The sequence below is a fragment of the Amblyomma maculatum genome, chromosome 4, assembly GCF_055883805.1.
Source record: "Amblyomma maculatum isolate TAMU_Amacu chromosome 4, ASM5588380v1, whole genome shotgun sequence".
Lineage (NCBI taxonomy): Eukaryota > Metazoa > Arthropoda > Arachnida > Ixodida > Ixodidae > Amblyomma > Amblyomma maculatum.
The window spans coordinates 202,336,254-202,349,417 of NC_139347.1; the positions used below are offsets into that span (position 1 = coordinate 202,336,254).

General features: G+C 45.6%; 1 protein-coding gene across 1 annotated transcript in view; it reads left to right on the plus strand.

The window, feature by feature from the left end:
• Window positions 1–13,164, plus strand: part of LOC146194007 (putative carbonic anhydrase-like protein 2) — a 147,581-nt gene that overhangs the window by 73,788 nt on the left and 60,629 nt on the right. Inside the window, exons 4-5 of the mRNA XM_084600668.1 lie at window positions 6,358–6,459; window positions 9,578–9,644. Of these exons, the coding sequence (XP_084456794.1) occupies window positions 6,358–6,459; window positions 9,578–9,644 (169 nt within the window). The remainder of the gene's footprint in view (window positions 1–6,357; window positions 6,460–9,577; window positions 9,645–13,164) is intronic.

Below are 13,164 nucleotides of genomic sequence, written 5' to 3' on the forward strand. Positions count from 1 at the left end.
CACTTCGACTCAGGACTCATCTGAACTCAGACTCATCATGGGCTCACTCATTTCAACTCACCCCCCATTTGAGCTCACTCATTTCGACTCATCGCGACTACTCATCATGGACTCACTCATTTCCACTCTCGACAAGCAGCGAGTAGCAGTCCTAAAGCTTGTATAGGTAGGCGGAAGGCAGTACAAACAAAAACGCGGGAAATAAATAGAAAAAAATGTGTAACATTACATGATTGCACTGCTTTCTTCAGTAGTGAACGAGTTGAAAGGTTACAGGAACAGGAAAAAATGTGGTAGGGATAACAGCTTTTAAGCTGAGTATAGTACGAAAGCACGGTCTTTTTAGCTATATAACGGGCCGAACTTTGGAAATGGTTATGGCCGATTTGGTGTTCACCGTCATGTCGGGCACAGTCAATAATGGTTGGTCACCAGTTGCAAAGGTGAAGCTTCAAAGGTGGCCTGGGCCAAATTCTGGAAATGGTCATGCCCAACTTTATCAGTAACCATAGTGTCGAGGATGGTCAATGCGGATCGGTTTTGATACAAATTGGCCACAATCAAATTTTAAGGGTTGGTAAACAGTGTATGACTCGAACCAAAGTTTTGACTACTGTCCGGAATACCCGGGTTCGAACCCGACCTCGGCGGCTGCGTTTCGATGGAGGCGAAATGAGCAGGCGTCCGTGTGCTGTGTCATGTCAGCGCACGTTAAAGATCCCCAGGTGGTCGAAATTTCCGGAGTCCTCCACTACGGCGTCTCTCATAGCTTCAGTCGCTTTGGGACGTTAAGCCCCACAAACCAAACCAAACCAAACCGAACCAAAGTTTGGAGGTCACCATCGTGTTCGCCGTAATCGAATTATTTTGTACATTCATTTTGGTCCGAAATCGGCCGAAGTCAATCTACTGGGGTGAGGGGACCAAATTAGATGCTGGGACCGGTGAAATTTGGAGGTCACCGCCGTGTTGTTCGCCATAGTCATATTAAATTGGACAGATTTGTCCCCAATTCTGTCGATGTCAAATTTCGGCGGTGGGTGGACAAAATTTAAGGCGGCCCTGGAGGTCACCATCGTGGTCGCCGTAGGCGAACTATGTTGGGCACGTTTTGGAGTCAATCGACCGAAGCAAAACTTCAGCTATTCCGGAATGCTTTAAATTACCCACTTACGTAGCTTCGTATTTGTGACCTCCTTAATCAGCCTACACAATTAGAGCAAAGGCATACAAAAAGAAATATCGGACAAGATTCTTGATCTGTGGTGGTGAGCCTATGACTTCTTTCGCAATAAGAAAGAGCATTAGAAAATGTGGTTACACAATGGTCTCTTCGAACTTCATTAGCCTGATGTTATTAGGTATGCACGGCTAGCCTGGCTCGTTCGCCTCGCTGTGCACCAATGAGCAGCTAACCTGTAAAATCATTTGCGAGAGGTTCCGAAATAAATAAACAGCAAAGGAAGAACTATATAGCCACCGCAATCCAACACGCCAACGAGAACAAAGGTTTGATTACCCTGCAATAAGTGCCATATTCAAAATACCTGCGTAACAAAAAACAACGAAATTGCTCTACATCATCAGCTCACCAAGAAGCTCATTCATTATTAGAACTACAGATAAAATTCGAGTTCGCTAGGATCTAATTAGCGACGTGTGTCCATTACTCACTTGATCACTTCCCATCATGATTCTTCAAAATCTTAGCAAGAATTCATTTGACATCATAGGAACTTTCTAGGTCAGGCTCAGCACGACTCAGACCATAATCTGAATGCGAGTCCGGACTCACTCACGACTGAAATCAAGATCTAAATATGAGTTCGGACTCAAGACTCAGATCACGATCTCATTCTTAGTCAAGATCCACTCATGACTCAGATCATGATCTGAGTGTGAGTCCGCGGACTCACTCACGACTCAAATCATGATCTGAGTGTGAGTCCGGGCTCGCTCACAACTCAGATCATGATCTGAGTGGGAGTCCGGACTCACTCACGACTCAGATCATGATTTGAATGTGAGTCCGGACACACTCACGACTCAGATCATGATCTGAATGTGAGTCCTGACTTCACGACTCTAATCATGATCTGAGTGTGAGTCCGACTCACTAACGACTCAGACCATGATCTGTGTGTGAGCCTGAGTAAGGCCGAGGGAGTCGACTCATGAGTGAGTTCGCCGACCTATGCCGGCTGGCGGAACAAGTTCAGGGCCGAGGGGCGGCGTGGCGGTCGGCGTCAGTGGCCGCTGTTCGTCGGCTACGAGTGTAGGCTTGCTGACGTGAGGCTGCTCCTTCGCTATCTTTCTTGGGATGATAAAATGTAAGCGGGTAGCACGTGCGGCGCACGATTTCGTATCTTTAGAACGCTGCGCTAGTCATGGAGGGCGCTGGGCACAGCAAAACGCGCTCAATGCTGATTTTGGGCTGGCATTGTGAAGCTGCTCTCTTCGTTAGAACGCCATCCATGTGGAATCCCAGTACAAAGCTGCCGTAGATGAAGTGATTCGAAAAGTTAGCCCAGTCAGACAGGGCATGATAGAAACCTGGGTTTGCTTTTTCCCGCGATTCCTAGTCTGCGATGATGACACTTCGTTGAGCTAGAGAGTAATAAAAACGAGGCAACATTTTCCGCTGTTTCTAGTGCGGCTATTCTTGTCCATGTAATGAGGCGAATCCGTTAATTGCGCATTTGCCGCCGCTTGTTTACGCACTGAAGTGCGTAATGGTTTTCGCGATTGCAACGCCAAACTGAATGCCGAAAATCTGAGCAGAGATCGCAACAGCTTCAAAAAATATTTGTCAATTCCGAATGACTGATGCAAATGTTCCCTAGCATATGATATAGAAAGCCTTCCTATTGCGAAGGATGCCTTCAAAAACTTTTTCTTCCACTTGCACTGAAATGCCCTCCGAATTAAGTTTCACCTTTTTGCGGCCAGGGAGTTAAGTAAAGACGCGGAGTCTCAGGTTTGCGAGTTTGATCTTGTGTTGCACTCAACTGCTTCAAAAAATATTTCGCAAAACCGAATGAGTGATGTACACGTACGTTCCCTAGCATATGATCCCCCAAGAAAGGCTTCCTATTGCGAAGGATGCCTGCGCATACGTTTTTCTTTCACTCGCATTGAAATTCCCTCCGAATTAATCTTCGCCTTTTTGCTGCCAGGGAGTTCAGTAAAGACGGAAGTCTCAGGTTTACCAGCGTGATCTTGTGTCGCACTTGAAGGTTATATTCCAGCAGCTTCTTTATCGAGTCACCGATGTACCACTCTGCCAGCGGGCACTAAACCATCAATCAAGTCGCTAGGTAATAGTAACGCAAAGGTAGTTCAGAGTCCAAATCAAACGCCGCGTGTCCGGATTTCTTTTCTTCCAGGACATATTGCTGTTAGGGGGGTCGCATGATGTTCCCTCGTAAAAGAAAAAAAAAAACGACCGCACTTATTGTGAAAATGGACGACGTATGTATAGAGCGTGAGAATAACATTTTTATGCAGTTCACTCATTAAACGAATAGATTGGCAGCAGCCTAACGCAGGAACGTAATTACCAACGCGGAAAACATTACGCGCTTCTTGTACGTTACAAAATAGTGGGAAAGAAGGTATGCAGCAAAAGGGGCTCATGAAGCATTTGGAAGTATTTTATTTTTCTCTCTTTCAGGTTGACTTGCTTCACAGCAAATCCGGTAGTGGTCACAACAGACGACAAGGAACCGCAGGAAAAGCGCATCGAGGTTTCGAAATCAATTCCTCGCCATACTTCCTGGACAATCCAATCGAGTAGAAAAGTATGCATTTGTCCATTCGTTGCAACTACGGGAGCAGTGCACCGATATTAAACGCGAAGGCATTCTTACAAAAAACGCAGCTTCACAGCACCAGAAAAAAAGGAGCATTGAGCGAGGGATGCTATGCGGAGCGCCCTTCCTCAGTAGCGCAGCTTTTTGGAGGCACCAAATCAGACACCGCACATTATACTTGCTCACTTTTTATCATCCCAAGAAGGAGATCGAGGGAGCATGCTTACGTCAGTCAGCCGCCGGAAAGCAGCGCCCAGCGACGGCGATGATAGCGCCGCAGCCAGGCCCCGTGCCTCCTACACCGGTCCGCTGGGCTGCTCTGTAACTTTTGGCAAAGACGGTACATACATACATACATACATACATACATACATACATACATACATACATACATACATACATACATACATACATACATACATACATACATACATACATACATACATACATACATACATACATACATACATACATACATGCATACATACATACATACATGCATACATACATACATACATACATACATACATACATACATACATACATACATACATACATACATACATACATACATACATACATACATACATACATACATACATACATACATACATACATACATACATACATACATACATACATACATACATACATACATACATACATACATACATAGATACATACATACATCTTTCATCGATAGCACGCGCTTTATGAATGTATGAATGTGTAGACGGCTGGGTTGAAAGCATAGGGAAAATAAAATTAAGTCAAATTCAGTTTTCACATTCGGTTTTAGCCAAGAAAGCTCGGTATTTTCGAGATTCGAAGCACAGCTCGTTGAGTGAAAGTTGACAGTTAAGGAAGCCCCTGTGAATCGGTCGAGTACGCTTATCAGCTGCATGTAGGCCACGGGCAAGAAATCGCGGATGGGCGTCGCAGATGTCCTGGATACCGTGATGATTGAGAAGTTTCATAGCTGCCATAAAAAAGCCGACCACGCTATACCCACTCTCTGGCTCATTACACTGTGGAAACCAATACGACCCATTTCAACGATGAAAGAACTTTCTTCTACAAGCACAGATTCAAGATCTATCATGTGGAGCTTAATTGTTGGCATACGAAAAACTGGCGTCACAAAACGCCGCGATAACCTTTCAACCACAAAAAATTGCCGCATTCATTGGCGGAAAAGTCCAGTCACATATTCATCGAAAATAGGTTTTCGCTGAAAAAAAAAACACCTAAAAATTCTAACACCTATTAAACCAGTCAGTGCACGTAGGTGGAGAAGGAAGCATTTCCTCCAAACCGGATATATGTACGAATAATGTATGTGAAGGATTCTGGATTTCCTTTCATCGCCCTTTCGATGAAGACATTCCGTCGGTTATTGTAAAATCAATATCTTCCCCATGTGGCCCAGAACCTCCCAGGCAGGCGTATTTAACAGTCGTTTGATGAAATATACACATTGCAGCATAATGAACACGTTACCTTAAATGTGAACGGCAAAGATCAGCATCGTAACAAACGTGAAAACCAATTAGCAGTAATGTACCCTAACAAAAGCGGTGAACAAAAGATTTATATGTTGAACTACGGCCGTGGTAGCAATTACTTTCGATGGCATTTATGTCGCATGTAACCTAAATTTTATGTGTATTTTTCAGGGAACTAGAGCGGTGGATGGGAAATGTATTCGTACTGCCTAACTATAGATGCAAAAGGGTCATGCCACTATTTACAGTGGGCAGGGAACAGCACATTTTTTTCATCAGGTGTCTGTCTACCAGCTTGTTGGTACTAAAGGGAAGCCATTTGCTTGCTGCGAGTCCTGTACCGGGTAGTGAGGATTAACCCAGATCGCCGCCTCGGTCCCCGCGCCGGTCAAGTTTGATTGAACGCGCTGAATCGGCAACGCTTTGGTGGGTGCGCGCGCAGCCGGCGCCAGCGTGGCGGCGAGATGCGGTTGCCGTAGGCGTCGTGCCTTCGATTATCGGAGATCGTTGGGTCGCTGCCAAGGCGAAGAAATCATTGAAGCTTCAGAGAAAAGTGGCTGCATTGAAATTATGCTTGCTTTATTGTTTCTGCATATTTATCTGAATATACAGGACACAGGCAACACGCCTTTCAACGCCTTTGGGCTTGTCTGGCGACATCATTTTCTTGTTTTAGTTTCCATTTCATTTATTATATAGTTGCGCTCCCTCCCGAAGTCTAAAAGTTATGCCGACAGGAAGGAAAAACCTGGCGAGTGCAAGACGTTACGATGAGTTGGATGTAGAGCACCCAAGTCTTATGAGAGAACATATGTCAAAATAAACTAAAATAGCCAATTGAGCTTCGGATTCCATCTTGCTTCTTTGAATTTTGTCGTCTCCCGAAGAAAACGCCACAATGTTTCATTTGTTTTCTATAGCCACTAAGAGGTGCAGCAAAAGATAAGGCAATTTTCGTGACAGAATTCTGTTCTGCGGCAGCAAATCTGTACAGGTGAATATTCTAATTAGTTCGAATATTTTTTCTTTTCTACGCGCAGCTGCAAATCTTCGGCTACAACTCAGACCTCTACGCCAACATGTCCGAAGCCGTGGAGCTACGAAGGAGTGAAGGTCTCGTCGGCATCTCCATCTTGCTCCAGGTGAGGATGACTGCAAAACAATGTATGTTTTAGTTCTAAGTACAATGTGCAATCTGCAACAATTGAACTACGCACCTCACGTAGTGCGCAAACTTGCAGCACCCTTCATGTTAGAACTATAGATCGTCTGAAAACTAGACGCAGTTAAAAAGGATGCAAGGTAGAAGCGTGCTATGTTAGGCGCAGACTTTCAGGCAAGAAGTTTAGTGCAACGCTTGTTGCTCACGAGCAACCACAGAAACACTATGTCACTTCGTGGGAATAGCATACCCCGGACGGCTATAAGGCGAAATCAGGCAGTCCGAGGTCGATAATTTAATACAGATTAACGCATTTGTAATAATTCACTCAAGGCGGAAGTGTTATTGGCTGACGAATGTCCGTCCGCGAGAAGCGCCAAACTTCGCGAGATTCTGCAGGATACCGCAAGATGGTGACGTCATCGACCATGACTTGGCGTGACGTCATGATCAGACGTGACTTCATCCCGACGTCACATCCGGCGACGCATTTGACCAAGACTGACGTCATCATGACGCCCCACCCGGTCATGACCGATGACATCACCAGGCGTTTTACGCATAGACGAAGCTGACCCCGCCGAGCGTCCGATGTAGGCGCCCGTGCTGCGCCTTTTAATTGTCGCTTCCTTGAACGCTCCACAACACAGCATACAGAAGCAGGCGCAGTAAACCAAACAAAGCCCTTCGCCTCATCGCACGTTAGTGGTCCAAAGTGACTTGAAAACTCCTTTCTTTCTTTCTTTCTTTCTTTCTTTCTTTCTTTCTTTCTTTCTTTCTTTCTTTCTTTCTTTCTTTCTTTCTTTCTTTCTTTCTTTCTTTCTTTCTTTCTTTCTTTCTTTCTTTCTTTCTTCTTTCTTTCTTTCTTTCTTTCTTTCTTTCTTTCTTTCTTTCTTTCTTTCTTTCTTTCTTTCTTCTTCCTTTCTTTCTTTCTTTTTTTCTTTCTTTCTTTTTCTCTGTTGTAGTAGTTGCCATCGCGCTTAGCACAGTCATAAAAATACTGGTGCCTACCCCGGCGTAGCCTGGACATTTGGAACATTTTGCCGTGAGAGAGACAGGATAAAGCATTGATCTCTGCACTAGAAGTTACGCACATCGCTTTTCATCATCACTTAACTCCCCCTGCTTTAAGAAAGCTCCAGTGATCTTTGTCTGCTTCACACTACTCCAGAACACGACCGTACGTTGTCAAAATATAATTCTGCGCTATTGTAATCCACTTGCGTAATGCCTGTTCGCCTCACTGGGGATTTGTGTAAAAATATCGACGAGCTTCTAAAACGTTATACCTGGTGCAGCTTTCTTGGACATCACATATATGGGAGGCAAGTGTCGAATATTGTAAGCTTTATATAATGCGACCATATCATTTTGAATAGAGCATCCTCCCGATGCGTAGCAAGATCTTCCTTTCAGGAATAGTTCCAAGGTCACACCTAGCGGTTAAGTCTGCTATAAAAAAACTCTGCTAATGGCGTGCGTTTGTGGTAAAAATTTGAGGTAGTTGCACAACACTGCAACATTCTTTTTATTTACTGTTATGAACATTCTTACGAGAGCAATAAATTTACTTAATTCATAGCAAAATCTGGCTTTTAAAGTGCGTTACAGAGAATAGGGCTCGCTCTCATAGAAAATCAGGGGAATGCATTCTTAACAACAAAGAGCACAAATCTGAAATGGTTACGAGGGATATGATTTGATTGCAATGCCGCAGTGCTCCAAAGTGTAAAACAAAATCCGTTGATAAGCAACTTCAGGTGGCAAAAAATGCGCTTGTTTGAAATTCTTGGGTATGTTTGCCGCTTGGTCTTATCAGACACCATTTGTTCATTTGACTCGCATGCGGAGTAAGCCATCCATCAGCTCATAATTTCCTTACGTACTCAGACACTAAATGGCCCTCAGTGGCCGTACATTCAGCACAGCTGCACATAATACAAAAAATTACGAGGGACTTTAGCGACTAAAGTAGCGAAAGGCGAAAGCCTGAGTGCCGCATTCTGCGGCGTAACTGCCACTAATTAGCCGTCAATAATAAATGTATATTCATAACTAATTATTTATTTACCTCAAGTAATAAATATTCAGTATATCTATATTTAACTAAATATTGAATTATTTGATCAGTCGTTAATTAGTTAAGAAACTAATTACACATTAGTAAATATTTAGTAATTGATAATTGATTGGAATATGGCCATATGGGGCGTGCATTCGTGCATACTGTGGTCGTGCTCTGTGATTGGTCGAAACATCTATGATGTCATCCCGCCTCGGCCAATCAGAGCCGCCGAAAAAGCGGGACAAATTTTGTCCACGAGAGTATGAGCCATTAAAGGCTTTCGCCCTAATAATGCTACGGTGGCATTGCATTGTACTTGGCACGTACACATCGCGGTCTCTCTGTTTGCGCAGCAGGAAAAAAGGCAGCTTAGATTTGGGCCTCTGTATACTTGTAATTATAAGGAAGCTGTAAAATTTCCATGTTCAACTCATTTGGCGTGTCTTTTGTTTCGTTTCTAAACCCATTGATGTTGATTCATTTCTTACTCGTTAGAACTGTACTGGCACTGTAAAAAGGCCAGTTTATGGCTGGACGCCGAGCGGGTATTAGTTAGTCCCTATACGAAAACCAGCGACATACTCACTGCATAACTAACACTTTAGCGGAATCCCATAAGATAGAGTACAATCAGTAATAAGGGATTCGTTACTCAGTAGCGCCCACACATCAACGGCCCCGAAATAGGTCCAATTTTTCCTCCCCTACAAAGTTTCAGTGAAAGCTGTATAGCTCCTTTTGTAGCTGTATGGCTACTCTGGTGTGGATGTTATCGATCAATAAGTTTTATATTACAATAACTTAACTATCGCAATGGTACTGAATGCACAGACCGCTCACTAACGGATACGCGGAGACAGCTACGAGAGTTCCTGTCCGGTCATGCTAATGTCACTTCAATCTAATTCTCTGCAGCACGCCTGATAGTGTAATAAAGTCCTCTATAAATGAGTCGGCAGGCGAGTGTAAAATTCAAATCGTCCCCACGCATATAGGTCACGGGCTGTTTCTGTTTTTCTGCCTGTGTTTGCAGCTTGGCGATCTGTCCCATTCCGAACTACGAGTCTTGACGGGCCAGCTTCATCGGATAACATACAGAGGTAAGCAGACGACTCCTAACGCGTCAGAGTGCCTCATCAGGGCCTCTCCGCGCGTCATCGTGTGAAGGAAGGTGTTAAGTCAAAGACAAAAACTCGGAAACTCTGCTTCCACTCCGCAATGCAGAATGCTCAGTTCGAGCCTAGGCAGGGGTGTTTCCGATATGAAATCTCCTTAGTGTAGCGGAGCAGAGCCTCGGCTGGATTGCTGAGCCCGCTGCTTCCCACGTGAGCGATGCAACAACACTGGGTGTTGTGGCGTCTGCTTCAAGCGCACGCTTCGAGTATCAGTGTATTCTTTGCGTGGTTCTAGTTGCGCAGTCCCAGAACCCTGTTCGGGTCTACATACCTGAGTGGGAGAGCAGGGGAACTCCTATATCTGTGGTAATAAATTAATCAATCAATTAATCAATCAATCAATCGATTCACAGGCAAGGCGCAGTATCTGTACGTTATTCCATGGGCCCCTGAGCCGCGCCTTAAGGGAAGGTAGGAAGAGGGAGTGAAAGGGAATAGAGAGTAAGATAAGCTTTAGTGGAGGGCTAAGGGGTAATTTCGACTACCTGGGGACCTTTATTGTGCACTGAAATCGCACAGCACACAAACGCCTCTCCGTTTCGCCTCCACCGAAACGCAGTTGCAGATCAATCAATCAATTAATCAATCAATCAATCAGTCAAATAATTGAGAGCGAGAGATAGGTTGCAGACGATTTCGTAGCGCAGGTGACTCGAGGTTACTAGAGAGTGACTGGACCCGAAGCATAAATCTAACTTTTGATTAATAAATCCTTCCACCACTTACTGTAGGCGGCGCTGCGTGTGGCGTTAGCGCCCCTGCAGAGGAAGAACAAGGAGATTAAGCAAAGGGAAGTTGGGGAAAAGTTTTGCTGCAGTGCCGCCAGAGCAGCGTATGCATCGACAGTAGCGCCTCTATGTATAGAGAACGTTGAGTAACATAGTTTTTGCGTATGCGCGGTTTCACATAGTTCATGTCGCAGCGTTCGATTTAAAAATAGGCGTCTCGCAGTAACCACATTGGCGCAAGCGAGTTTTGCAGCAAAAGGTGCCCTGATACTTGGCTGCCATCCCGCATGCAGGTCATAAACGCTCATTCAAGTTGCTTTTTTATGTAGTGTTAGCTCCCAGTAAGTGTGACGATATATAACCACAGTGTTGCTAAAAATTTCTTGAAGATCGTGCGCAGCAAAGCACAAAGAGGAAAGCAAAGAAACATAAAAAAAAAGCAATCCGCGAAATAATTTTACACTCTTACGAATGCGCACTTACGGTTTCATCCGTTACCGTGACCTCTGCCGCATAGACCGGTAACCAACCGTGAACGGGAAGAAGCACCGGGTGGGCAAAAAGGCGGGGTAGACTTTTCTAATCTCACTGCGAACAATCACGAAGCGGCCGTATCAGGTTACTGCTGACCTCTCGGTCGCTAATGGCAATGTTCGTTGTGATTTCGTAATTCAGGTTCGTTTGTGTTGTTGTTGTTGTGGTCGTTGTTGCGGTAGGAAGAAGAAAAAGAAAATGAATGGGCCTGCTACTGGCTCTGTAGCTGAGCCACCTCCGCTGATTGATTCAATGATGTATAGGAAAGGAAAGGCGCGGTAAATGTGTGATTTGTTTTCTGTGGACACCTCATCCGCGCCGTAGGGAAGGGAGGAAGGTGGGAGTGAAAGTGGAAAGAAAGATTAGCCGTAGTGGAGGGCTACGGAGTAATTTCTACCACCTGAGGATCTTTAACGTGCGAACATCGCACAGCACATGGAGGCCTCTTCGTTTCGCCTCCATCGAAACGCAGCCACCGTGGTCAGGTTCGAGCCCGGGTACTTGGGCACAGTTGTCGGGCGTCTTACCACTGCACCACTCCGGCGGGGCCCACCTCCGCTGCCTCGTGAGGACACAAGAGAAAAGAGAGAAAAAAGAAAAAGAAGAGGGAGAGAAAGGCGCGCTTCAAGAACAGCCGTCGTCTACTACGGAAGTGGTGGCGGGAGCAATGACGGCCTAAAACAGATAAAAATTCTGTGGCAGGCCAGCTCCCGCCGCAAGCGACGGTGACCTACCTATCGCAGCCCCATCACGGGTAGGATCTGCCCATCTCGAAAAGGTGTTCACAAGACAAGTGTGGCAGATACTGCAGCTTTCCTTTAATGTGAACCAATAATTGATAATTGTGCAATGATGGCTAGTTGGTCGTTTTTTTTTCACCTTCAGGTAGGCGCGCTATACTTTGACACAAAGATAAAAAGAAAAAAAAAGCAGGACAAGACTGGTACGTGCGCGAACTTTCAATTGTTTATTACATGCACTTCTCTTCTTATAAACTCACATACTAAGCAAAATGTACAAACATGTGTTAGATACAAGATGGTAAGTGCAATTCATCAACCCGTAACCCGTGTACGCTGCTTGTTAATAATTGAATATCTCTGCACGAGGGTGGCTGATCCTGGCCATGATGGGCTGGGACAGGTAGGTCATCGCTGCTTGCGGCGGGGGCTAGCCTGGCACTAGCTGATTCTTATTCTGTTGTAGGCCGTCTGTTGGGTTCGACTGGTCAGGAATTTGGACAGTTGGCGCCAAACCTACTGAGTTGTGGGAAAAGCGGCCTGTTGCTGCAGAACAGAGTTCGTGTGCGTGTTTACTCACATCATCCCGTTCGGAGAAGTGTTTTCGTCGCGCGCACGTGTTCCCGAACGATGGCCCGTTTCGTTGAGGTCCAGACGCCGCCTGCGCACCCCCAGCCTTGCGGTCCGGAAGCGGCCGGCGCCCCACTTGCGGCAACGAGGCAGCCGCCACCTGATCGGGAGAGACCACCACCGCTGCCTGGGGAAACGGCGGCGGCGTAAAAAAAAAATGGGGAAGTAAAAAGACCGCGGGGCCGGAAGCCCATAAATCTACAGTCTGCCAATACGCGGCCGTTTGAACACTCAAGTTCACTTGGACAGCGGGATGACAGCGGAGGAGCATGGATCACTTTCGTCGGCTCCGAAGAATTTGCCAGTCCAAGGAGTGATGTTACATCAATCGACCAGCCACGTGGTGGGAGGACCGGCGAGAGTGTGAAGGCATCGCCTTATCGTAAGTGGGCTTTCATCAGCGGGTGTGATTGGTTTACTAGAAAACAGCCAAATTTTCCCTCGCAATTTGAAAGCATTAAAATGAGCCCCTGAAAACTCTTCAGGCATCTCGATTCTCATCTTGATCCTCGATCAGGATCCCGACTAGTAATTCATCATTATCATCATCATCAGCCTGACTATAGCCACTGCAGGGCGAAGGCCTCTCCCATATTTCTCCAATTAACCCGGTTCTGTGCTAGCTGCATCCACTTGACCCCAACGAACTTCTTAACCTCATCCGCCCACCTAACTTTCTGCCGCCCCCTGCTACGCTTTCCTTCCCTTGGAATCCAGTTTGTTACCCTAAGCGACCATCGGTTATCCTCTTTTCACACTACATGTCCTGCCCATGCCCATTTCTTCTTATTAATTTCCACTAGAATATCAGTA